The following is a 26781-nucleotide window of genomic DNA, read 5'->3' as shown; positions in this document are numbered from 1 at the left end:
ATACATTTCTGGGTCACACTGTCATGAGAATATTTTTTGAAGAGCATAGAGCAATAGCTCTTAATCCTTACCAAAAAAAGGAATAATTGCTAATTTTAGTTCATAATATCTATTAGGTGCATGTAACTTCTTCAAGATTACATTTGTTCCAGCTAGATATGTTTTTTTAAGCTTAACCATATAGTCCAGCTGTGTTATTCCATTAGACAACACTGTGTTCACTGTTTCCTTTGTTGCTGGTAGAATCACTTTCACCATCCCTTCCAGTTAGGGCACAGCTGTATTCTAGTGCTGTGCTGTACCGCCTTGTCTCTCCTTCAGTCTCACTTTGAGTTTTGATCTTGAATAAAAAATAAACAATGAAGCCCATCCCTACTAAAATGATGAGGACCAGAGTAAGTAGTATCCACATATTCACGTGACCATGTGCTTTGTCCTTTCTGGCGTCTGTAAATAAATACAAAGCAAATAGAAGTGGGTGTACTGTAGCCATAAATAAATACAAGGATACTGAAAATTATTGGTCTAAGTTCCCCCTTAATTACCGGGGTAAAATCTATGATAATGTCTCTGTGACAGCACCCCTCATATATCTTAGCATGCAAAAGAAGGAGCAAAGAGAGGGTGATCAGTTTACCAAAGCGTTTAGTTTCCTGGGATGCCTTAAGTGTCTCATTGGTACTGGTAAATTATTCAGTGGCAACTAAGTAAATTAAGCCAATATAAATAAATATATAAAAGACAAATAAATAATAAATACCAAATCATAAAACCCACCAAATTCTTCTTTTTGTGTCTCTTTGAAACTATTAGGAAGTAAAATTAAATTCTACCTTCCACATTTGCAGCTGCTTTAAGAATAACTGTCAAAAATAAAGACAAATGTTTGATTAAAATCTAAAAAGGTCACATTTTCATCCTGACAGTTTCATGTTAACAAAAGGACTGTGCACCAAGATTACCTCATCTTCTTATGGAAACATATTTGCTAAATTAACAGAGATGAAAAGGTGAGATTGATTTTTAATCTGATATTCACTGTAATAAAACTGCTGGTTTATATATTGAAGCTCCCTTCTTGCTGCTTTTTTAATAACCAAAGAATCTCCAAGTGCAGGTAGTGTCTGACTGGTTTAAATGGACTTTCTCTTCTCTAGTTAATAAATCTTGCCCTCTTTGCTGATTCTCCATGCCTGCAGAGACTGCAGACAACTTGATCAAGTGCTGAGGATATTTGACAGTTTTCCTGTACTGCACACAATTCCTTTGAGACCCAGCAGATTTCAATTTACCATCATTTATTTGTATCTATAATTATAAGCTCAAGGTTTAAAGGCAGTTTTTCCTGGCTGTGCGAAGAGGGCGCCATCTGCAAGGTCTTTCCAGGCGTGCTGGGTCGGTGCTGGACGAACAGTGCAAAAACAGATCTTCCCCCTGGGCAGCCTGAGCTGCAGGGATAGTCAGGATGTGTATCCCAGCCTAGGAAGCACCAGGAGCTGGGCTGCTGCTGCAGAAGCACATCAACACATTGAGCTCCAGTGTGTTTGTGAGCAGGAAAGGAATGCAACTGTTAAATTGTCCATTAGAAGGTTGCAGAGCTCACTGTAATGTAAAATTGGTTTGTGCTGAAACACTAATCTACGGGAGAACCTGTGTCAGGGAATATTCTCTGTACTTTGGCACTGCACATAGGGGCCGCTTACAGTCAAACCCATCAAACAAGTATGTGTTGACATGGACTTTCTGTGTTTCCAATATATCTGGTAACAAAGAATGAGCTTTCTGTAGTGTCTGTTGCCCTGACTATCCAAAGAAAACCAGGAATTGCACTAAACCGAGAATTTTTCATTTCAGAAAATGGTCTGACATCGCTACTAATGTGTATGGCTGCTTTCCCCACCAGCTGCAGCCCTGCTCCGGGTGGGGGAAAAGGACAGAACCACAACAACATCCCCAACCTCAGGGTTGTGAAACAGGGCAGGAAATAGTACTTTTTTTTTCAGCATTAACAGTTAAGCTCCAAAATACCACATGGCTGCTTGACTCACGATATTCTGATATTTCTGCTTCCTGACCAAAGCAGATGGTACTCGGTTACACAGAAACACAATATTAAAAAAAAAAAAGCTAACAAAACCACTTCTACTATTTTCAAAGGTCACTATATGCTCTCTGGATCATGCTTCCTTTCTGTTATTATTTAAATAGAATTGCTTCATCCATCTCTTTCTGGAACAGCATGTATCATAGTACAGCAAGGGGAAGAAAAGCAAATCATTGTCCCATAGAAAGTGAATACAAACGTTAACAGGAAAGTACACGTGTATGTTGGAGCAAAATGACAAAGGAGTTTAAAATTTTTTAAAGAAAATATTGATCATCTTTAGTTATTAATTGAACATTCATCACACAATGCAAGAAAATCTGAAGTTATGAACAGAACAGACAAAAAAGATAACTATATATTATTATTTTTGACTGCTGAAACAGGTGATGTCTTTTGTAATGACTGTATGTGCTATTAGTACTGAGATCATAAACATCAAGAGCAACTATTAAAGAAGGCACTTACTCTTTGGTTTCTTACAAATAAAACCCCTTTGAGAAGAGCAAGGAAGGATACTCCAGTAGCCAGAGAACGCAGACAACTCCACACAGTAGTCAAGCTGGTCCTCCAAGGGCTGTCCTTCACCCCAGTTGACAAAGTCTAAGGCACTGTTGTCTTGCCAAAGCAGCTGCCCTGTTGAAAAAGTTAGTAGTAATACTAATAGTTCCATATCAAAGACCTTCATTAATATTAGTGAATATTCATATTAATGTTATTACTTTACTTAGCCTAATAATGCAATCCTATTTTCTTCAGATTCTATCTGTGATTGTTTTCTAATGCATTTTATTTCTTTAAATTCTCTTGTAAATTTGCTTTTCCAAATTATGGTTTGCAGATTTTCTATTCCATTTCCAATAGTTTAATTTACATATGCTCATATTTTTGTCTAGGGTACTAAAGTTGCAAACTGAAAGGAAATGAAACTGGGATTTTACTTTTTTTTTTTAATTTCTGAATTATTGTTTCATCAATACTCATTGAAAATAAAGCAACTTTTACTGTAAAGCCTAATTTTCTGCATACACTAAACTAGAACAGCTTGATGCTGCGGGCTCTGGTTGGACACCCACAACTCCCACGTGAGTGCTCCCCAGCCACGAGAAGATGAGAGCCAGCCATGTTCCCCACCAGAGCATAGAGAAAACTGGGTGGGAAAGGCTTTCTCACAGTCCAGGAATAGGAGACGTCCCCAGGCAGGGCTGAGGTCAGTGGGACAGATACATCATAGTCTGTGGTCCTCTATGAAGGACACTGCAACCATAACAGTTGTGCAAAACCATCATTGATTACAGCACTTTCTGGATTGTTTGAATTTAGAAATGAGGCCCATGATTGCCCCAGGTACAGAAAGCTGAAATTGAACGTTGTATCTTGTTTTCTTAAAGAACACTATCTTCTGTGTTCTGCTTCTCAAAAGGTATTCTTAACACTTCTCCACATCACACATTCCTAACACTTCATCCACATAGCAAAGCTACTGAACCAGATATAGACAGGATATCTGAATTCAGGCAGAACCCACATGGTGGCATCCCTTTGGTGGACTCATGCAAGACCCATAATTGAAGGCAAGCAAATTTCTGCATCCTTTCACACCACCAATTTCCAAATACTTTTAGATTACATATTATCATTCTATCTTTTTGATTTTAACTAGCTTCTATTGTACTTCAATTAGTTCCTTAAAAACAACAGTGTATCTTATTCATATTTCTGTCTATTTAATGAAGTCTATTTATTGTTATTTATAGAAGTTAAAATAGTTACCATTTACGTTTCTGTATATTCCTATCCAAAAGCCACTTGTCTTGCTTGTGTGTAAGTCTGCATGCTCTGCTAAAAAGTTTGATTCAGTCAGATCTTCTACAGAAGTTAACACACCACCTACAAGAAAACCAACAGAAAATGACTGGAGGTATCCTCTGCCATAGAAGTCAGTGGCATATTGTAATGACAGCCTTTAATATAGGATAAGGTTAATAATAAAACCTCTCCTGCTGGTAAGGAGTAAGCAAGGAAATAGAGACCAGAAAGCAGTGTTCAGCTGTAGGGGAACAGCACCAACTGTGAGTTGTGTCATCAGACATGAAAGATGTGAAAGCACAGTGAAGATGGTGATTTTTAAACATCAGGCAAAGTGCACATTATTTTCAAGTGACTGGATAATTTTTACAGGTACTGCAGATGTTTATTTGTTCTTCATGGTCTGACAGGATATTATGTAGCATGTAATACTGCACAGCAAACAGATTTCCAACTAAAACTGAAGTATTATTTTTTCTGGCAATGGTAGTGGAGGAAGAGGGCTAAGAGGATCTGAAAAGTTATGAAACAAAAGGATCAATTTATTTTGGGCAGTATAGTGCTTCCCTTTCTCTTTCACAGCCTCCTGAAGTATGGATGAGGTAGCTGATGATCCAGCAGCGTAAGTGGAAGAGTGCCAAGGAGCAGCTCATGGTCTTGGCTGGGACCACTTGTATCCAAAAAGGGGAAAGAAAGTGTTTGCCTTCCCCTGGCTCTGCAGGCTGCCAGGGAGCTCTGCTGCTGAAGCGAGGACTTTCAGGCAGTAGGTACAACCCTTTTTGGATCATACCCCCATGTTAAAAATAAGTGATTGATATTATGATATTTACTTCTGCTCTTGTGTAGGGACAGATAGAGAAAAGAAGGAATGAGCCTAGAAAGAAGTAATTTTAAAATCTTACTAAAAGAAGAAATTTTGTGAATGAAGAAATACAACAAGAATCAAGCACAGCCAGGGAAAAAAAAAAATAAGAAATTTGATCACCTTAATTTCAACATAACTGAAAAGCAAACAGCATCAATGGTGAAAAGTAAATGTGATGCTGATTTCCTTCTTTTAGCATGTGCAGATTTTTCTGCATTAGTTTTCAAGTGTTTTTTCAAGTGAGTTTACTTTATGTCAAGACTGAAATCCTATCTTTAGGTAAAAATAATAATTACCTGATTGAATGCACTGAGTCACAGACTGAGCCCAGCTCATTTGATTGACATTGAAGTTATAGCAGTGGCTTCGGAAAGGAATCCAATATATGTGATCAGATTCAGGACACGTTCCAATACCCTGTGGGGGATCAGAAGGAAGTACATCTGGAAGAAGTGAGATATAGATGCTTTCATTCAGTAGGGATTGCAGCTCTTCAGATTAGAAATCAAGTTTTTTTAAAAAACCCTTTCTTAAAAGTGCTTAAAATATTCTCTGGCACACAGTGCTAGAATTGTCAGCAACTATGTCAAGTGTGACAATGAGGAGCAGAACTGCTCAGTCATAGCTGAATGATTCAATGTGAGCCTGCGCTCTTCTGTGTTACCAAATACATCACACTTGGACTGTCTCCAGGATGTTTGAGTGTTCAAGGGGTTTTGGTTCTAGTTTATTTTGTTATAAACAAGAAATCTGTTTAAATAAAAAGATACTGTAAAAAGCAGAAAAAGAAAAGCAGTAAAAATCCCAAACGTTCAGGAGGTTCAAATAACAATTTGTTTTGAAATGAAATAATAATCTAAATCACAGTTTACTGTGGAAATTTCCCATTTAATATTTCCTTCAAGGTAATAATCCTTATATAAATTTTCTGAACAGCTTTAAGTCTGACAGTGCATGGAATACACTGCAGATCCTTGAATATTTATGTAGTAGCCCCGTATTTTCCTGCAAGCAATGAAATTATGGAAACGGTAACGTTGTCAATTAGTACATGCATTTTTAAAATGAAAGTTGCATATGAATAAAGTTCAGAGTATGGTTTGGAAAAGAAATTAAAGAAAAACTACACAAAACCAGATCAAAAGAAACTGCGAATTTCCATTAAGCTTGTGTCACTATAACAGCAGTTGCTCTAACACAAATGAGAAAGCAAAGAGGCTCAGTCTCATCCTAAGATTTGCTGTAGCTTTTAATTTGTAACACTTCTCAGTGACACCCACAGAATCACTATGAAGTATGAACTTTTTGCTTGGGACAATAACAGGCTCTTTTTTTCCTCCAGATACAACTCTTCTTCCTTTCCCCACTTTTTAGAATCCAGTAATAGTAAAGCCGTAACCAGTGCATGAATGCGTCTTATGTTGAAGGAATAAAGTTTATTTTATACTCAGTGGACTTTTTGATTACAGTCCTTCCCACAAAATCTCTGCCAGCAGAAAGTTTCACATTCTAGACTTGAAGTGAAATGTTTAACACTCCCATAATCTCTACGTTCTGTCTGTCTGCAATGTAAGATAACTCCTATGGCCGTTATCACCTAGTCCACTAAAATGACAGTTTCTTGGCTGATCAATGACAACTCCATTAAAATAAAACATTGTTTATGCAAAATAAAGGTATTGACATTGCATACTCAGGCTTATTATTCCTTTATATATATATTTAAAAATTTGTATTTCGGTCAGAACAGATACAGCAAGGTTTCTGCCATAAAACCAGAAGTCATTGCCATAGCTTACCCTCAGATTTTTTGCAGGCAGGAAAATGTTTTTCATTACAAGGTGCTGTTTTCCAGGCCCCATCGAGATCTAGGTAGGCACAGGCTGTTTTTTGTTTTGGTTCTCCATAGTACCACTTTGAAAAATTTATTTTCCTTTTATCGGTCCATCTGTAATAGCCATGACTCTAAAATTGAAACAGACATTTAACATAATTTTTCTACACTCTTATCTGCTGTTTCTGGTAAGTGGATTTATACAAATGCACATTTTCACAGTGACATAGAGAACTCAGTCTGTATATCTGTGCTACTACTGTTAAAATTTAATTGAATCAGGACTCAGCAGCATAAAAGTAAGACACAGCAGTATGCCTCCTGTACTGAAATAGTTTTGGATAGAGTTGTCCCATGGGCTTGCATGAGTCAAAGTATTCATGTCAAGGTTGATGATTACTGATCACCTATAAATTCTAAGACCAAGCATTTTTTCTGTTAGGGAAAGGCACTGTTAGAATCATGGAGGTATGTATTATTAATCAACAAGTTAATTGGCTCAGACAATGTAGCCTTCTAAGAGGTTTTATTAGAGTGCTGCTGCATTATATAATAAAAGCTATTTTTAAGGAACATTTATTGTAAGTTATCCCTAGAGATATTGGATTTTACACATATTTTGCTTTTTTATATGTCAGTGTGTAATCACAATTAGTAAAAACAATTACTAGTTAAGCAGCTTATTACTGATGAAAGAGCTCTTTTTTATTATCAACGTAGTTTAGTCAGTTCAAAGAACAACTGCATATTCACTAGAGAAGCTGAAGCTCATTTTGGCACTCAGTCATAGAGCTCACTCAAGTTCTCTTACACAGTGGTAGACCTGGAACTCCACATTCATTTCTAGTACAGTATAGCTTTTACTGCTTTTAATCTTTGGGACATAGCAGGTGTAACAAGGAGGGTGTTCAGAGGCACATGGTATGTCCTGTGAAGCCTTCTAAACAAAAAACAATGGAAAAGTTATAGCTGCCGATGATCACAAGGCACTAGCCTTAGTGACCCTGTTGGTGCCTTAGACCCTCTCCTAAAAATGGCCACCTAAAAATTAACCAGGTAGTTTTACCTAAGTGTCTAAGATTCCCATAGAACTAGTAAAGAGAGTCCAGCACTGTCAGAGGTTCCCATCCTTCTCTATTGGCTAAGATGAAGCTTAATGATTTAAGATGGATGAAGTTAAATGAAGTGGGTGCTGTCCACCAGTCCTAGGATCCTAAATCTATTCATGCTACAATTCTCTCTGTTGATAGTAATCCAATCATAGCTTTTAACTGCACCACCTATAAATTGATTAATCTTACCATATTGCTATTGAGCCCAATCCATAAGGGCTCGCCATATTGCACTGCCAGCAGCAGGAGGAATGTATTACTGTAATAATCAAAAATGCTGGCAAGCTCTGAAGATTTCTCCTTGCAGGCTTTTCTTGCTTCTTCCCAATTCATTTTAGAAGGAATGATTAAATAACTGCTGTTATCATAATGGATGAAGTCAGAAACTGGAGCAGTTGTGGAATGAAACAGTTCAGGCTCTGCAGGAAAAAGGTATGAATTTGAGAGGAAGGGGAAAAAACAGTGAAAAATTATTAGCTGCCTGAACAGAGGTATTACTTTTGAGTAACAGATGACTATAGTGTGGCAGCACCAGCATCAAATTGTTACCTAAAACACAGGAGATACATTTTAATGGTAAATTGGAATTATTTTTGACTATAAACAATAAATTTATTGTTTATACTAGGGATTAGGGAGAGAATGAGCTGTGTGTATCTCTAGGCAGACACTGGACCAGATGAAATGATATGAATACTGGGCACACAACGATCATCTCCTCAGAGCTCTCTAGGTCCCCCTCCCACAATGTAGGTGAAATTCCTCCCAAGGCCAAGAACAGTGCCAGGATCTCCACACTTCAGTCTCAAAATAGGGATAAATTTCATTCTAAGCAAAGTTTGTGACTCTGATGCTAATTCTTTTGCATATAGGATGAAGTGAAAAAGGAAACTATAGTTACATATACAGAAGTAGAAGACAAAGACCTAGAGCTAGTGACATGGACAGATAAAAAGGACAAAAGATTGCCTTCGTGTTCAGTCAGTATCGAGAACACTTTGGCAATTGTTTTTGCTAGTGATGCCCTTATGCAGCTTTCTGCACTTGTAAGGAGCAGATCCATGAAAAATCTGACCCAGCTGTGGCTTCTTCCTGTATTTTTAGTTGCAGTTCCCTGTTTCTGTTCCTGTGTTCCAGATGCATCTCCCACCCTAAGGATACATGAAGAAAACTAGAACTTTTGCCCTTCTGATTATTCCTGGTCTTTTGATATAAAAGCATTGCTAGAGACTGACAAGCAAACTAACCTGTTTAACTGACCTTAGTTAACCCCCAGAGGAGCATGCGTGAGAGTTTGTGTTAGTTGGGTAAAGCATAAGTGGCTAAACTTTTCTGTCGATAGACAAAAAGATATTTTGAAGGCACAGCTCTTCTAACAACCTGTTTTGGACATTTGCCTCACAATGAAGCAGGTGAATCCTGCCTTCTAAGTGTCTACTCGCCATGCGCAGGCAACTGATGTAAGTGTAGATGTCTGCAGCGTAGGTGAAGTCATTCTCTTTGAGCATCAGTGGGTATGCTTGTAGGGGAGAGGCTGTATAGATGAAACTTTTCTATAATCCTTATCACAAAACAGGTTTTGAGTCTGGAATTCCTGAGCTAGGAAAGTAGCCCTAGTTCCTTTGCCCTGGATGCTACAGGCACATTCAGGCAGTTACAACTGAGGACTCATACAGTCAGATTGTTCAGTAAATGTCTTCCAAGAAGGAAGGTGAAAAATAAAACTTACTGCTGTCCATCTGGCAAATATAGCTTTTATTATGCTGGCAGTCAGCACCTTTCCAGTACCTTGCTTCATGTATAGACTCTTTCACCATTACAATACAGTCAGTCTAGGGAAAAATAAAAAAATAATATTATAGGTGATAAAGTACAAAATGTCTGGCAAAATAATAGAAATATTAGGAGACAAAGTTAATAGCTTTCTTCTCTCATTTTCTGGCTCTTATTTTCATTTATTGTTTCTTGGAAAGTAAATGTATTATGTAACTCAGGCAAATGTACTTTTCTTGGCAGATTACTGGAAGAACTTTTGTCAGTTTACTAAAATTTCTTGAAGTGTGCCAAAGCTATTTTTACTATATATCTTAAGGTAATCTGTACTGAATTTGTTGAATTTTCATTTGGATTCATGCTGTACAAGGAAAACCAACAGAACAAAGTAAGAATCCCAGCTAGTAATACTGAATATTTTCAGTAAAATCTAACAATTCTGGTAATTTTAATTAATTGTTGCAGTTATAACACAACTCTCCATTTCTGCAGTTCTAGACTTCTGCAAAGGAATGACAATAAGTGTAGACTCTAAACAGGCCCATTAATCTCTGGCTACAGCTTGAAAAACTTGATCCCTGAAATACTTAGTTGCCTTCTGCTTTAAGCCATTGAAATAAAGGAGATAGATATATATATATAGGATATACATTTGAGACAGAAGTCAGGCCAGTTACTCTAAGTATGTTATCTAAGTGACCTATTTTCTGATTTTTTTTTCTGTTTACCTGTATTGTAATAAACTTCCAGTCAACTTGTACATATTTATCTCTAAATGGGAATCCTCTTACCCACTTATAGTAGCGAAAAATTCTTCCATCTGACCAAATGTATTTACTCTCTCTGTTAACGTCATTCAGTCTGACCCATGTTTCATTGGCAACATCTTTTAGGTAGAAGGTGAAGAAGGCTGTTATAAAAAAAAAAAAAGATCATAGAAGGAGAATAGCTGAGGAGTTGCCTTTCTTCAAATTCAGTTTAAACCAAATTCCAAATAAAACAACTTAAAAAATGTTGGAAAAAAAAAGTTTAGTATTGTTAGACTTTCAAATAATGGTAAAAGAGAAATATTACAATTGGTATTTGAACTGAAGCATTTTGATTTCATTAAGGGAAACCAAAAGGATATTTTTTTTTTTTAATTTTTTAAATAAAAATAATACAGACTTCTTGGAACTACTGTAGAAATTAGAACTAGAAAGAACTTCAAAAGGATTAATCAGTCTTCCCCAAGTTAACATCAACTGCACATACGTAATTTCTGATGGATGTTTGTTTACTGTCTAACTTGAATATCTGTAGGCATTTCATTACTATGAACTATTACTATTCATCCCATCTTCCAAGGCCACGGGTAACAGACTATTCTGTTCCCTCCACATGATGCTTTTGTCAAGAGAAAGGAAGTGTCGTAATATCACACTCCATTCTTCTTTCTGGGCCAAGCATCTCCAAGTCTTCATTCGTAGGTTATGCTATACAGATCTAGAGGCTAGTTTGGCCTTGTCATTAGACAGTGAGACGTGCTGGCTTCATACTTAGTACCAAAAGATTTAAATGATGTACCTTGCACTTGCTCATTCTGTATACAGGCCAAATTTCCCCCTAATTCTATACAAGCACTTCTTGCAGAGTCCCAAGTCAGTCTGTCTTCTTCTCTGGATCCAAATATTTTGTAACACTGTGGGGAATAAAGGAATAAACAAAATTTCAGGTGGCAAAGAGTATTAGACCCACTGGGTTAGATTAATTCAGTTCTAGTCCTTGCATGTAAAGAGCGGCAGATGGGGATCTGCTGAAAGGTGTACACTTTCAGCCACTAAGAAGGAGACCCAGCTAATCACAGTGATGTGTGTGCACAACACTTACAAACCTGTGGGCTGTCCAATGTTAGTGTTTGGCAAGAATGGGCAGCCTCCAAAAGCTTTTGAGGAATTAAATGGCTATCCAAGGTGCACAAATAGAGGTTTCAGGTAACAGAATCATAGAATGGTTTGGGTTAGAAAAGACCTTAAGATCATCTAGTTCCAACCCCCCTGCCATGGGCAGGGGCACCACACACTAAACATTACTGAAAAGTAGAATTTTTGAGGGATTGAAACTATTTCCTGACTGAGAACACAGGTTGGATCAGGTATGTCTTAGGTCAAGTTCTTTCAGTTATGTATTACAGATGCAGAGCTAAAGCCTGAGCTTGTATGAGCACTCTAATACACCCTAAGTGTATTAGCATCCCATTGGGATTTTCCCCAAATGCCAGTGTAAAAAAATTGGTTTTGTGGTTGTATATTTTCTGAGGGACAGACAACATGGTTTGTCAGTGGCATATGCTGCTTTTCCATTTTAGTGTCATTTGAATGCACAAAAACTTTTCCTATTGTTTGTACTGTGGGATGGATTTGTGGTTTTTGTCTGTTTGTTGGGTTTTTTCTAAGTTCATGTGGCTAGGTGTACTTCTGCTTAACTTAGCAAATAACAATGCTTGCTTGTTTTCTATATTTCATTTGACATTTATTGATGCTTGTGTTACTCAATTTGAGTACTTTATAGCTAACCACATATGAAAAGTGTGACCTTTCATTTTTTTTGTCTCTGTTACTCAGAAAAGGGGACTTAGACATAGAGATAAGGATAACGGAACAGGATTTCCATGGAGTAAAATAAACAGAAAATTCTAGAAACTGAAAAAGTAAATATGGCTAAAAGTACATGGACATTTACAAAAACTGTAACTTAAAACACTCCAGTTCAACTTTTTTTAGATTTAGATACAGACTTGCTGATATGAAAATTGACTACACTGCTAATTAGAATACCACTGAATAAACTGGTGCACAAAGTGAGAGAATTTAAATAGTGAGATAAAGGGAATAGTTGTTTTCTCTACCTCTAGCAAATTTCCTAAATATGGCTGAGATTTGATACTGCACCTTGTTCTTAAACAAAAGCCAAGTTTCAGGACATCCTCCCAGAAATGGAACTACAGTAGGAGCAAATCCCGAGTACGTTGAATTCTGCCTTTCACAGATGAAGGCATTTTTCTCAGCACAGTTTACAACTTTCCAAAAGCCTGTAAATAAATGGAATACAGAGAATCATTGTCTGAAACTCTCATACCACCATTACAGCATTCATCCCCAGACAGTATTCATAAAGCACACATGAAACCTTCTTGAGGGAGGTGAAACAGTTGCCATGTACACATTTACCCAAATACACTTCTCCTTCCCCTGTGGTGTGTTTTGTCTCCTAATAGTGATGGTGTGGTTTTAAACCTGAGCTGGTTTTGGCTGAGATAGAGTTAATTTTCTTCCTAGTACCTGGTGCAGAGCTGTGTTTTAGCTTTAGTCTGAGAACAATGCTGATAACACACCAATCTTTTATTTGTTGCTAAGTAATGCTTACCCTGATGAAGGACTTTTCAGTTTCATGCTCTGCCAGTGAGGAGGGGCACAAGAAGATGGGAGGGAGCAGAGACAGGACACCTGACCCAAACTAGCCAAAGGGGTATTCCATACCACAGCATGTCATGTCCAGTTATCCAGAATGGACTGATTGCTGCTCAGGGATGAGCTGGGTATTGGTCAGCGGCTGGGGAGCAACTGTATTATGCAACACTTGTTTAGTCCTTCCTCTATTTCCTAGTATTATTATATTTTACTTTTATTTCATTTATTAAACTCTTCTTACCTAAACCCTCAGGGTTTTACCTTTTTTCTGATTCTCCTCTCCATCCTACTGGAAGGGAAGGTGGGGGGTGGTGGTGTACTTAGTTGCCAGCTGGGCTTAAGCCACTACAAACCTCAGCATACTTGTTCTCAAAAGCTGTCAGTATTGTTCAACTACCTATTTGTAGGGTAGCCTCAAATTTAAATATGTAGCAAACATCTGGGTTCTTGATGTTAAATTTTCAACCAAATATTTCTTATTGTTGTTTTACTTACCAAAATCTGACATTACCACACAGTTTTCAGCATTATTCACAAAATTGGGTTCTTCTGAAGCCCAGGCAACATAATTCACTGGAGTCCCATCCAGCCAGCTGAAAGGAAGAAGGAGACAATGGCTGCCGGACAGATCTCTAGCAGTCATGTAGTTACAAAGTCTGTTGAGGTAAAGGGCTAAGCAAGGTATTAGCAGTGACAAGAGGGCAATGGCTCTTCATATACTGGAGAGAAAATGTCCACAGCATTACTGCTGCTTTTCATCTGTTTAGTACTACCACATTCAAGTCCCATCAGTGTTTCATTTTTCCAGAGGTGGGATAAACAATGCCATACTCAAAGGGAAAGCTTCTTATTACTTGGACAAGACTGAAACTCTAAAGTATCACCAGTGCACAGACTTCCCTTTCATCCCAGAATGGTGTCCTCCTAGAAGCCTTCTACAGACACATTTCTAAAACAACTTCCCTACCAGCAATCTCAGAAAGCTATTGGGCGAGATGTTGTTTACACTTCTTGCTTCAAGTTCACATAAGTTGGCATTAGTCTGATTAAACCCTTACACCTACATTCTATCAAAATCTGTGGGCTTCCTCTCTAACCATTGGAGATCTGGTCAGAGTTAATCTCATTCTAAGGTTGATGTCTAAAGTAGAATAACATCCTAAAATTAGCTGATTCCCTTCAACTACTTATGAAGGGTTGCTTAGTTGTTTAACTCAGTTCTCTCAGTGTAAGACATTGAGATGTATTTAGTCACGAACTTATACAGGTATTGGTTTCCCAGATTTGGAAGGAAAACACATTTCTGTCCTTAGCTATAGAAGAGTTTAACACTTCTGATCTAAGGCTTCTCCTGAAAACTATCCAGAGGTCAGTTACACAAGTTATTAACTCGTGAAATGAAATCACACATGAATGCTCCCATAGAGCGAGGTGAAATCACCATTATTTGTTGTCCATTACCAATTTTCCTTTACTCACCTGAATTTCTTATCAAAGCTGACAACTAAGCCAATTAAATATGATCCCACTCTGACTTCTGAGGTAATCTAAAACAAAAGTGATGAACAGTTAAACACTAAACAGTTCCTCAACAGCAAGCAGAAATCTGGAAGCCCATTAACCATGCCTCTGACTTTTTTATCCTCTTGGGGGACGAGGGGTGGGGGTGGGGGTTTTTGTGGTTTGGTTTGGTTTGGTTTTCTCCCAGTACTTGAGCCTTGGGCAGGTTCAGACCCAGATTTCAAGCCAGCACAGGGATATGGGAAACATCCTGGAGTGAGGAAAACTGCACAGGAAAGCAATAATCACGGTGCTGAATACTATGTGTCTTAGAAGAGATAAGAAGCCTGGGCCTGGAACTACTCTTTGCTGCATCTTTAACATTTGCATGTCTTTTTCTTCTACCTACTTAAAGCAATAGTAATTTCTGTGTAGGTCCTGGACAAAGATATTGTTACATAAATAAATAATGTAGGGCAATAGCTCAGGACTCAAGCTGAGCTAAATTCATAGGCTGTTCCATTTACTTTATCAGCTACTCTGCTTCAGAATCCAACTATAATTAATTGGCTTAGTACTTACATATTTCCATAGAAATTGTCTTTCACTTTCATTCTCAATGACAACAAGATTTGCAAACTTCTTCTGACAAATTCTCTGTGCTTCTTCTATATGGACATGTTCTTTGCTGAGATAGTACTGCTTATCTTCATATATAATCCATCCACCACGGGTGGCTTGATATTCTGAAAGATAAAGAATATTACATTCATATCTGGTCTGTGCAAAGTCTGAAAACTATACAGTAAATTTTTCTTTGAAAAATATCCTACCAAGTTTGTAGTTCAGTTCAGGTTTTAGCAGTGTACCTGTAAAATAAAGGATCATCATGAGCATCATTCTAAACACAGAAAAAATTCAGAGAGGTTTGCTTTATGCAGTTGCAAATGTTTTGTATAATAGAGAAGGGGGTAAAAAAAAGAACTATGAATTATTTAATGTATTTTCAAGATTTTAGAGCAAATACCACTGGATTAAATTTAAAAAAATGTATAATTTAGAAATATTTATCTAGTGAAAAATATGTATTTTTAAAGCATATATATGTATCTCCAACAACACTGTCTTAAACAATCCAGGATGTACAGTAAACACTTTGTAGAAGACACGTACATCAATTTGAAAATTTATTTAGTATTTTTACTTCACATGCTATTGTGAATTTTATATTCATGGGAATAGAGCCAAACAACATAATCCAGCCAATATAGTAAGTCCTCAAGCTTACTTACATAGTAGTAAACTATTCACAAGTACTGAAAGCTTAATGCTAGTATTTTGTTAATACTGCATGTAATTTCCTGTGTCTCGATGCATTCCTCCTATCCTGATGGCTTGGGTTTTACTATGAAAATCTGGTTTTAACAGTCCTGGAGAGCTAGTAGATACCAATCCCAAACTCTTGATTACAGGAAGGACCAGGAGGAAGCAATTAACCTGTTGCTATTCCTAGAGCCACCTATAGCTCCACAAAGGTAGTTCTGCTTTCATTTGGATGCCTGTTATCTTGTTCTTCACAACAGCTACTACTTCTGTTCTTATCTTTCTCCATTTCTGCTGTGATTTGATGGAACAGGAATAGTTTAGATGGGAAATAAGCAAACAAATGAAAAAACTATTAAAATTCCTCTCTTAGGAGTTTTTAAACATTTTATTCTTAAGTACTGAGTGAAGAATAGAACTAAAATAATTTAGCTATCTTAATGATAAATTTACATTCTTAATCTCATTTTTATTTTACTTTTTAATCCTAACATAACATTCCCTGTTTTTCAGAAAATGGAGTATCTAAATAAACACGTCTTAAGTGAGCATATGGGAATTAACACTCATGTTGATCATATAATATAGACGCACAATAAAAAGATCTAATTCTATTTTTTTTCACTTTTGAAAGGTCATTTAGGATCAAGATTAACTGATCAGAGTCTTTATGTTGTGGTTTCTTGAGTAATCCCACCAAGAGCAGAGAGCCACATCTGCACAAAGCAGCAGTGCTCAGCATACCAGAAAGGGCTGCACAGGATGTACTGCTTCAAGCTGGTACGCAAAAGTCATTGTTTTGATGGTGCATTTGTGTGACTAATATACCCACAAGGGAACTATGATTCTTCCTTTTCTATTACACAAGTTTTCCGTGTTAGCATGGTGCCTATTCAACGCAACAGTTTGTTGGCAGAGTAATCAAATATTACAAATACTCACTGCTTTTTTGTGCAAATGCTTCTCCCTTCCCCTCCCAGTTGTGCCTCCTACTAGTTCCCTGTGTTCATTCAACTTTCTTTTAATTTCAAGAAGCTTTTAAGGATCTCCTGTTCCATGGAGATGCATACAAGTACTTGGTTTACAACCAGGAAGCAGAGATATAAAAGTAGGACTGAGCAAGCAAAACAGTTTCTTTCATTATTGGTTACTACTTGGGGTCCTTAGCCCATGGAGACCTTCTTTCCTGCTGGCAGACACCCCAACACGTGTCCATCTGGTCCATTTTGTGCCCTGTCACCAGGTGTAGGAGGCCTGGCGTTAGGGCCGTACTTCCCAGGCAAAGCTGGTGGATGCAGGAGCCCTTCGAGGCTACACCAGCCTCTACTTTTGACCTCTTTTGCAGAGTTGCTGGTTTCTATAGCAACTGATCTCTTGCTTTTGTTCCCACTATTCATTTCACAGTAGGAAGCAAAGCTTTTTTCTCTTTTGTACAGAGAACTCTGGTGTCCTGCATCTTTGGCTTTCCTAGGTTAGCCTGAAGCAGATAGAAATACAGAGGGGAGATAAAAGGAGAGGGGATAAGTACTGCCTTGTAAATTTATTCAACCCATTGCAGAAAGAGATAAAACCAGAGATAAACAGGGACATCTTTAAGTTCCTCTGAGTACAATTGAAATAACTCAATTTATTCTGATTGCTTTATGTGTTCACTGCAGCTGATTTTAAAATGAACAATTCCCAGTATCTTTTTTCCTTTCAATTTGTCTAAATTCATAAAATTTGCTTTTGAACGTGAGTTTATTGCTTCAATTAAATGGCAAGTCATCATACCTTTTTTTGTTTCACAAACCCAATTAAGTAAACGTTCACAGCGCAAGTCATTCCAGCACATTTTGGGTGATTTATTAAACATAACACAGTGTTCAAGTCCTTCATAGTTGTTAGGTTCATCTTCATCCCAGTTCTCATAAATTACCTATGTTGGAAATATATCTCAATTACTATGCAATTTAAACCGAGTAGAAGTAATTGAGATTGCCATTGTAACACAACTTCAGGATCTCATCATCTCAAGTACTTAGTTTATAGGATCAATAGGAGTTCAGATAGGGCTGAGAGGGCTGTGAAAGTCATGCTGATAAGCTCACTTTCCCTATGAATCCCAGGAGAAGGTGTAAAAATTACACAGTATAGAAAAGCACTTGTGTGATGGAGGGAAAACATGCATGGAAGGAGTCTTGTTTATCTTGCTTTGTGAAAGGTGGAAACCTGCCTTCTCTGTGCTGACGTACAGCAGTGCCCAGCTGGGGATGCTGTGAAGAGCTAAAAGCATGGTCTGTGAAAGATGAGATATAACATAGTACCAGGGATGAAACAGAGACAACTTTGTCCTTCCAGTACTGTGTTAAGACAGTGGAACCGCTAAGCACTGCAGTTGTTCAGCTGATACGGATAAATGGCTGCCGTGCACTGCTGAAGGTTTAAAGAGATTGGAAAAAAAACATAAAAATATAAAAATCTGTATTCTAAAGGGCAGAAAGTCAAATAATATCCAGCAAATAAGTACTCACAGGGGAACCATCAATCCAGGCAAATCCTTCATCAGGATTTAAGAGAAACAAACCGATCCAGAAAGCCTGAGCGCGCAGTCCTTTATCCCTAAAATAAATTATACACTATAGATACATGAGTGCAGAAAGAGGGACCGTGATATCAATGTTGGTAAGCATAGAAACATGATGCTTTCTGTCACATCTGAGCTGGGAGCTGCTCCTTCATTGGTGGCCCATACCCAGGCTCACTACCTGCGCTCTGTCAAGGGGCTCGATAGAGCTCTGTGTTGGGACAAGACTTGCTGTACTTGTGATGTAGCACAGACCTACCTCAGGATCCCATCCTTGTGGCTACAAAACAGTTCTTGGCTATAGCAGCAGCCTACAGACAGAGGTGTTAGTAAAAGCAAAACATCAACAGAGAGCTATAATACAATTTTACTAATGAAAAATTATTCTTCAACTGCTTTGATTTGCTTCTTGGCACTTCCTATATAGTTTATTTAATAGTTCATGCAATTTGTCTTGTACCTATGGAACTGATGAAATAGTCCTATTTCATTCACTACATCATAACACAAAGATTTCCTTCCACAATGATTTCATAGTCTAAAGCAAAGAGACTTAACAAGTAAAAACACTTTCAGCATCTCACAATACTGAAAAATAATCAAATGAAGGGTGAGGTCACGAAAACTGTTCTCTATGACTGCTTTAAATCTATTTGAAAAATTAAATGTAGATACATCACTAAGTGAAACAGTTTTGGATAAATAGCTATATAGTATGTGTCATTGAGATGTCTTGATATTACAGAATACAGAATGTAGTAGTCTAATTTTGAGGGGAAATAATGCCATATTTTCCACATTGTGAGAAAAACATGGCATCTACAGTACTAGCAAAAATTAAATAAAACAAATTCCTGATTGATTTCAGGAGTCTTCAGTTTATAGTCCTAAACTTTCCACATTAAGTCCTTGGATTTTAGTTTACATTACACATTAACTCAGGGGTTTTTCAAATGCATTGATTAAAATATAAATCACAACAGTTCAAAAAAGGCACAGTTAGAGCTGAACATATTATTGTCTCCCTTTCAGAAATGGTACTAACATGTACAGAGTTGGTAGGATCTGGAGAACAAGCAGGATAAAACCAGTGATAAAAATTTCAAAACTATCAAGCTTTCTTTGAAATATTAAAGATTTTTTTTTTTTTTATAAAAGTTTCAGGATGATATTTCCAAGTGAAAAATCTCAATTTAATTTAAAATTTTGTGCTTATTCACTCACTTGCCCAGTTCCACATATATTTTAAGGAATTCTTGTATAACATAGCATGAACATGAAAAAGAATTGTTGTGCAAGTACTTACGATGCTAATTGCCATAATAAAATCTGATCTTCTCTTGAGTTGATTGTGACCAGATTTCCTCCTATTTCTCTACAGAATTCTTCAGCCTCAAACCAAGATTTCTTCTGATTTCCCTCTCTCACAAAAAACTATTGAGAAAATAAAACTAATAGATTACTAACTATGCAGATTTTGGCACATAAAAATATATGTAATTATGTAATTAAAATCAGTATCACTTTAGCACCCCTTTATTCTTGACAACATAATGTCTATCAAGACCTATATTATTAAACATTAGTAATGCAAAGTGTAAGTATTCTTTTCTTGGTGTACTCTATTTTAAAATAAGGCAAGAGTAGCACAGGTATCTAAGAATGACAAAAATTATCACAATGTATAAATATAATAAAAAAAGATAATTCATAACATAATTGGAACTTCGACCACTGAAAGGCTCAAAGAAAAATGGAATAGCTCAGTTGTGGTATTTTGCAGTAGAAAGCAGGAGATTTTTGAGAAATGGAAGGTAGAGAGAAGTCAATATGTTGGAATAGAAAGGATAGTGTGGATGGAGAAAGCTGTCTGGCAAGGTGCTGACCCTGGCCGAGGAAGAGATTTTTGTATGGTGGTGCAAGCATACAAATATCTTCACTTTGTACTATGAAGTACATGCGTTCTTGAAGTAAGGAACTGGATGCTTGACATTCTGGTGAACAACTTGGTAATTGGAAGAACCAATAATGCTAGTTATAATAATTGTGTGACACAGAGTTGAGACCCTTAAAAATACAGGGTTAGAATCATCTCTGGCCTCCCAACAGGCAGAAAGTCTCAAGAAAGAAAGTGAGATATTTTTGTAAAGACCTGAAATGCATTGTTGTGTCTTTAATTTTACTTGATCTATTTTGCCTTTTCTTTATTTTATTTTTTTTTTTTCTCTTCAGAAAGGAGACTTTTAAGGCATTTTTAGCTAAATTTAGAGAATGCCCAAATCTTTACTTGCTGAAGAGTCGCTGAAGTCAAACTAAACTTGGACCTAAAAGTATCACTAAAAGTATCACAAGCTATGTGAGAAAAGGTTGACAGGGGGCCAGGTTTCCATGCTTTTTCTCCTGGCAACAGGAGTCTTGTGCAAGTGACACTGCCAGCTCTTGAGATGCAACGCTATGCTTTTCTGAAGTTCCAAATTCCTGGAAGCAAACAAATTAGGTGAGGCTCTCACCTGGCATTTAAATAGAACAAAGCATATTTCTATGACTCTGTTTTCATTGTTTCAGGTTATCCACTGTTGACTTTCATTATATTCACTGGATTTTCTTGTGGGTTTTTCTTTTGCTCTTGAATATCATAGAGATCATTCCCAAAAACTGACCCAGCACCTTGGTCCCTGACTACCTTGGTGGTCACGGCACTGACCTCTGGGCTGCCCCATGCTCAGGCTCACAGTGAAAGTAGACACATACTTACTTTGAAGCATGAATCTGTCTGAGCGGCTCCATCCCAGCCTTCGGCACAGCCAGCTGCAGGGACCTGTACCAGTGGAGCAGGAGGCACCATTCCTGTTGCCTGCTGTTTGCAAAGATAATTTGCTGTCTTCTCACAGCTAACAACATCCCATAATCCAGCTGCAATTCCAGTTTCCATGGCAACACAGCCTTGCTCTTTTCCTTTGTGATATGGAAATTAGTAAAACCAAAGTCTTAGTTTCTGTCTAAAAGAAATGAGACCTTTGCTTTTATTCACAGAAACTTATAAAAAGGAAGATGCAGATCATGCAGATTACAAACCATTCGGGGTATAAAATTATTTTTAATGCCTCCTGCCAGAGCCCAGATATAGGCCAATGAGTCTCATAGATACGTTTGCTAAAACCAGAGATTTTCAGCTTTAGAATACAAATCTTCCTTATCTTGCCACCTCAGGGAAATCACAGGGCAAATGGCACTTGATTTTATTTACATATGTAGCAGATGGCCTGACAACTACTTAGAGGTTCTCAATATCCAGGTAATTAAATTTCAAGAAGGCTGATATCAAGGACAAGTTTGTTTTAAGGCCTAACTAGCTAGCATGAAGGCAAGTTTCCATGCAGATGCTAACCTGTTTTGCCGAAATGCACATGCAAAACAACTGGGCATTCACTGCTGATTGCTCAATATGCACCTTGTGGGTTAAAATAATAATTTTTATTTTCTCAATCTGATGAGTTGTTGTTAACTGGTGTTTAAAAAGTTGAAAACAAAGGAGCCCATGGACCTTGTTAATTCCTGCAGAGTATCGCCTTCAGTCTGTCCCACAGAAAAAATCTGTTTCTGTACAACTTTGCAGGTGGTTGACTTACACAGCACCTGACACTTAGCTGTGACGGTGCTTGTTGCACTGGTGTCAAACACAAGGTCTGATGGTGTTGGCCACCTGCAGCTACAAGCACAAAAGAAAGTGCTTATTCTTATTTCTAAGACTAGGGAATGGAAAGCAAAAGGCTGCATGACTTGCAGCTGCACTCCTATCACAAGGGTTGAGCCTGTCTAGAGCTTACCTGGCATTGCTGTGTTCCAGTGTGTGAAGAGAGGAGCTTCACCACTGGTCCACCTGAAACTCTCTCGTTCTTCTGTGTTGGAGAGACCAATCCAGACATATTTTTCAGACCTCAGCCCCGTCAGACTGATCAGAAAGGCTTGCTCATTTCTGAAGTGGAAGAGAGTGTTCTTTCACCATCTATTACCTTGCAATACTAATCTAAGTGGTACAAATAGGGGTATCGTTATTGTGCTTAGCATGAGCCCTAGGCAAGTGTAGGCAAAACCTCATCAGTCTTTCAAGTGTGGTCAAAAGAATTTGGTGAGGGACAACTTTTTTCTTTCCACTCACTTCTGTGAAATGTCACAATCAACTACTCACATGGGCTTCTACTTGTATTCTACTATTTTCCATGTCTTTCCAAATCTTTGAGGTGCCTCAAACAGACCACCAAGTTGGGACCAAATTGTTGGCTTTGCTAGCCATCATCTCTGAAAGCAGCCATGCTCTTCAGAAGCCATGAAACCTGCAAAGCCTGACTGACGTATGGGTAGGTTGGAGACTATACATTTGCCTGTGGTGCGATAGGTCCTAGGGAAGATTTGCTGCATTTGTTCAGAATTTGGAGTAGAAAGTAGTGTAGGAAAATATTTCTGGTAAAACATTCCTATCATAAATAGATGAAAATGGTAGTAACTACTTTGCAACAGAAAACAAAACAAGCCCAACAAACAAATAAAAAACACACATCAAAACCAATCAAACAATAACAACCTCACAAAAAGATGCTTTAATTAGGAATTGAAGGATAAAGGAAAACTGTTTAACTCAAGACCCCCCAGAATGGGAATAATAGATCAAGTAGAAAGCCCTAAACACTGAGTCTGCTTTAGTTTTTTTTCCCCTGCAAGGATGATTTTATTTGGCTTACTACTAAAAATTTTTTTAAAAGAACTGATAAAGCACTTTAAAGAGTTCAAAAACAGGACAAGTTTTGAAAGTTGGTCCATCAGAAGCACTGATTTAGAAGTATAAAAAAAGATTTTTTTTTCCTACCTGCTTTCCACCGTAGCTAGATAAGCTTTGCTCTGTTGACATGTCTTATTTGCTTCTGAGAACACCAAAAGCGCAGAACCCACTAAGTAACAGTGAAGACCGTATCTTTTCCAACCCTGTGACAAATACAAGGTTTTTAATGTGAAATTGGAAAATATTTCAATACAGAAATTAGCTCTGCTCTTTTGTGTGTAAATATTCAATGTTAAACTTGTTGCAGGTAAGCTAAAAAAGATGTGACTGGTCTGATCTGTTAACACACTAAAACTGGGATTTTTTTGCTGCTTGCTCCTACAGAAGGCCTTTTTTGTTTAAAGGATGGCATTGAGATCTTTGTTTCCTTCTCTTTCACATGTACATGACTTTTCAAAGAAAACTGTGACTGTGCTATTTGCTAGTGCTTTTCAGGCTGGGATTTATGCAGACTGCACCAGAATGAGCCTGTGATTCATCCAAGGGGGAACTGCAGCTCCAGTCTTCCAGAGCTGTGGGACCTGACATAATGAAATATAAAAATACTGTAATATGGAAATGAAATCACACACAAGCACAGTTCCCCAAAGCTGCCCCTGCCATCCCTGAGTACAATGGCCGAGGAGACTTTATGAGCCAAAAGGAGTCCAGTCAGTGATTGTTTGTGGGAAAGGTAGAAAGAAGGACTATCAGTAGAACACTCCTGCTTCTTCCTGCTCTTAGAGAGACCTGTGCTGACCAATAAGATTTTCTGAAAAGGTCAATTCTGGAAAAATTTCTTGTTTGGAAAAAAACAACCTGCTGGTATGACTCAAAAGCCAACTAAGTAGTCCATCAGTAGGAACAGGGTACAGGAAAGCTGCTCCTTTTCTGTTTCAAAATTATTTTGTTTCTTTTATCATTCTTACATAGTAAGGACTTTACAAAGACTATAAATAGACAACCGATCTGATAGAAGAGACAAAGCAGCATGTGGTAGTGTATTGTCAGGGTAATAGCATAAAGAGAGAGAATAGTGGTAAAATTATGATTTAAAAGATATTTGTAATTTAGCCACAGGGCGGTTCATCTGGGAATGGAGGGAAAGGTACATGAATTCATGTAAATGAAAATGAATCTTGACTTTCCTGCGTATTTTCAGAGCAAAAATTAAAAGTGAACATGTGTTAGTAAATTACTAGTAGGATAATACTAGGTTTCCTCAAGAGTAGGCGTTCTAGAAGATAGAAATAGAAAGACTCTAAAAGAAGCAAGAAACAGTAAATTAATTCCTGTTCATTTTTCCCAATATAATTAATTTATGAGAGAGCATTTACTTTCTGGCAGCCTGGGTCCTCAATGGTTTCTTTTTCAGAGGATTGTAATGAAGGTTTCTTTTTACAGATGTAACCATGTTGTTTATCACAAACATCAGTTGCCCAGTATCCATCCTAGAATATCAGGGAGAAGAAATCAGTGTAAAAAAGAGACATTCATAAACATTGGAAAACTAGCATTTTCCTCTTTCTTCACTACAAGGCCTACTGAAATGTTACCTAGGAAGGCTATAGGATCATTGCTGGAGATCTTTCTTGTAAAAGAACCAGATCTGTCAGGGTTGGTTTTTTGATCCTTTTGATACTGGTTTAGATGAAAGAAGGAAATAAACAACATCTTGAAGTCTCAGAATCATTTGCTATCACAGCTATCTATTTAATAGGAAGTTTTGTAAAGACACATCTCATCTGGGGCTAATGGATCTGCATTTAGAGCAGGATTATTTCACTATGCTACAAAAAAAGCAATAAGACTGAAATAACACACATCTGAGCGTGTTGAAGTAAATCTGTTTTATCCATCAAAGAGAAGAATCTGATTACTGATTTCTTATAAAAAAGGAATTACACAAAAAATAAAATCTAATTTCCTCCCCCAATATGATTTAGGATCGATTCTATTGATGCCTAATACTGGCAAATATCAACATTATTCTATGATATCAGAGTTCTTTCAATAACAGCATTTCCTTCAAAACAGCATTTTCAATTTGTTTCTTTTAAAATTCATGACACTTTTTTGTGTGTCTATGTGTGTTCATGTGCACACACGTAAATGTGTCAAACAAGCTTTTCTTGCAAGAAAATGAAGTTTATGAGTCAAGCAACTACAGGATTTTAGGTTAGTTATTTGGCAGGTATTAGAGCTCTCCTTATGCCACAGCTGAAGAAACATGCCCTGGTGCCAGTTGTCCATGCTTAATGCCATGTCTCGGTGATGTGACATTGAGGGGCATAATGGTGTATCAGACAGGAAAATGAATTTCCTTTTCATGCCAAATTTTTAGGGAAAGCTATTTTAAGTTAAGATATAGAATGACTCCTGGATAAGCATATAATGTTAAGTGATTTCAGGCTGATGTAGTTATTAGTTTGCATTACTATAAAAGGACTGCATGGTTATACCTGCCCTTTGATAACAACGCAGTCCTCCAGACCACTTGTGTATTTTGGATGCCCACGCTGCCACGTAGTGAATGTCACAGGAGTCCCATCACTCCACTCAAAATAAAAGTGAGTCTTCAGGTCATTCAGACCCAGCCATAGTTCTTCTGTTGGATCTGAAGCAGGAAAAGAAATAGGTTTGCTTATGGTGCGCTATGCAGTATGGTGAACATTTTCTTGTGCAGAACAAACAGGGACTTCTAAATTTGACATGTGGTACATGAGAGGTGGTCTTTGTGCTTTAACACAAATACTGGTTTCCTCTCAGATCTGCAGTGACAGATGTCTTGGTTTGTACTGAAAAGGCCTCAGATTCCATACAGAAATGCTGAGTTTAATAAACATAAGGCTCTTTATGGCTGGAAGAGGACTTTTGCAAACTTTCTGAGTATCTGAGATTCAGAATAACAGAATGATCTCTATCATGGAGGGTAGGACAATGAGTGCTTTTGTCACGTCTCTCAGGAGATCATACTGAGCCCAAACCATTAAGACATCTGCCAATACATCTCCTTAATGGGAAGCATTAGAGGGCTTGTAACAAGCCACCAGGGGCGTTCACCAAGTCCAGCATGTACAGCAAGTGTCAGGACTGGTTAGTACATATCCAAGGAAAATCAGAAGTGAAAACATACTCTTTTCTTAGAAGGATATATAGCAAGTGGTTAACCTCACCAAGAGGATTTAATCTCAGCAAGAAGTTAAATTTCTTCTGAATTTGGAGCTCAGTTCTGAAGATATTGAACATAGAATAAAGGTGCCCAAAGTGCAATTTTTAGTTATCTTTAGTGTCTCTGTAAGGAATACAATTTGTTTTCTTTTTCTGCTTTATAACATTTTACAATGTAGATTATTCCTTGATGAATATAAATATACTCCTACGTTTATGCAACAGCAACAACATAAAAGAGCACCCATAAGTTAGATTCAGTCTTCCACTTGTGACATCTCAGAGAAAGCATTAATATTTAATATGAAGCCCAGCTTTTACGTTACAGATGGGGCAAACACAACATGGGCCTACGTATATACTCACAGTAACCAAGCTGTGACACTAAAAAGCTGTATTCAGCAATGCTGTGGACACTTGCCAAATCTCCATCTTGCTTCTTACATGAAGTCAGAGCAT

At 37.5% G+C, this 26781-nt stretch overlaps 1 protein-coding gene across 1 annotated transcript in view; it reads right to left on the bottom strand.

The window, feature by feature from the left end:
• Positions 1 to 202: 202 nt before the first annotated feature.
• Positions 203 to 26781, bottom strand: part of LOC104411336 (macrophage mannose receptor 1-like) — a 32219-nt gene continuing 5640 nt past the window's right edge. Inside the window, 24 exon segments of the mRNA XM_010021730.1 lie at positions 203 to 447; positions 834 to 863; positions 2573 to 2740; positions 3878 to 3994; positions 5075 to 5221; positions 6578 to 6743; positions 7914 to 8143; positions 9454 to 9556; positions 10226 to 10407; positions 11064 to 11178; positions 12428 to 12567; positions 13442 to 13539; positions 14426 to 14474; positions 14986 to 15192; positions 15280 to 15315; positions 17543 to 17687; positions 18283 to 18370; positions 19642 to 19769; positions 21091 to 21290; positions 22163 to 22311; positions 23200 to 23315; positions 24489 to 24602; positions 25614 to 25768; positions 26689 to 26781. The exon segment at positions 26689 to 26781 is cut by the window's right edge and continues 31 nt beyond it. Of these exon segments, the coding sequence (XP_010020032.1) occupies positions 203 to 447; positions 834 to 863; positions 2573 to 2740; positions 3878 to 3994; positions 5075 to 5221; positions 6578 to 6743; positions 7914 to 8143; positions 9454 to 9556; positions 10226 to 10407; positions 11064 to 11178; positions 12428 to 12567; positions 13442 to 13539; positions 14426 to 14474; positions 14986 to 15192; positions 15280 to 15315; positions 17543 to 17687; positions 18283 to 18370; positions 19642 to 19769; positions 21091 to 21290; positions 22163 to 22311; positions 23200 to 23315; positions 24489 to 24602; positions 25614 to 25768; positions 26689 to 26781 (3221 nt within the window).

The sequence above is a fragment of the Nestor notabilis genome, unplaced genomic scaffold, assembly GCF_000696875.1.
Source record: "Nestor notabilis isolate BGI_N333 unplaced genomic scaffold, ASM69687v1 scaffold4399, whole genome shotgun sequence".
NCBI classification, from domain to species: Eukaryota; Metazoa; Chordata; class Aves; order Psittaciformes; family Psittacidae; genus Nestor; species Nestor notabilis.
The sequence above is the reverse complement of the archived record's forward strand: the minus strand, read 5'-3'. Positions and strand labels throughout refer to the sequence as shown.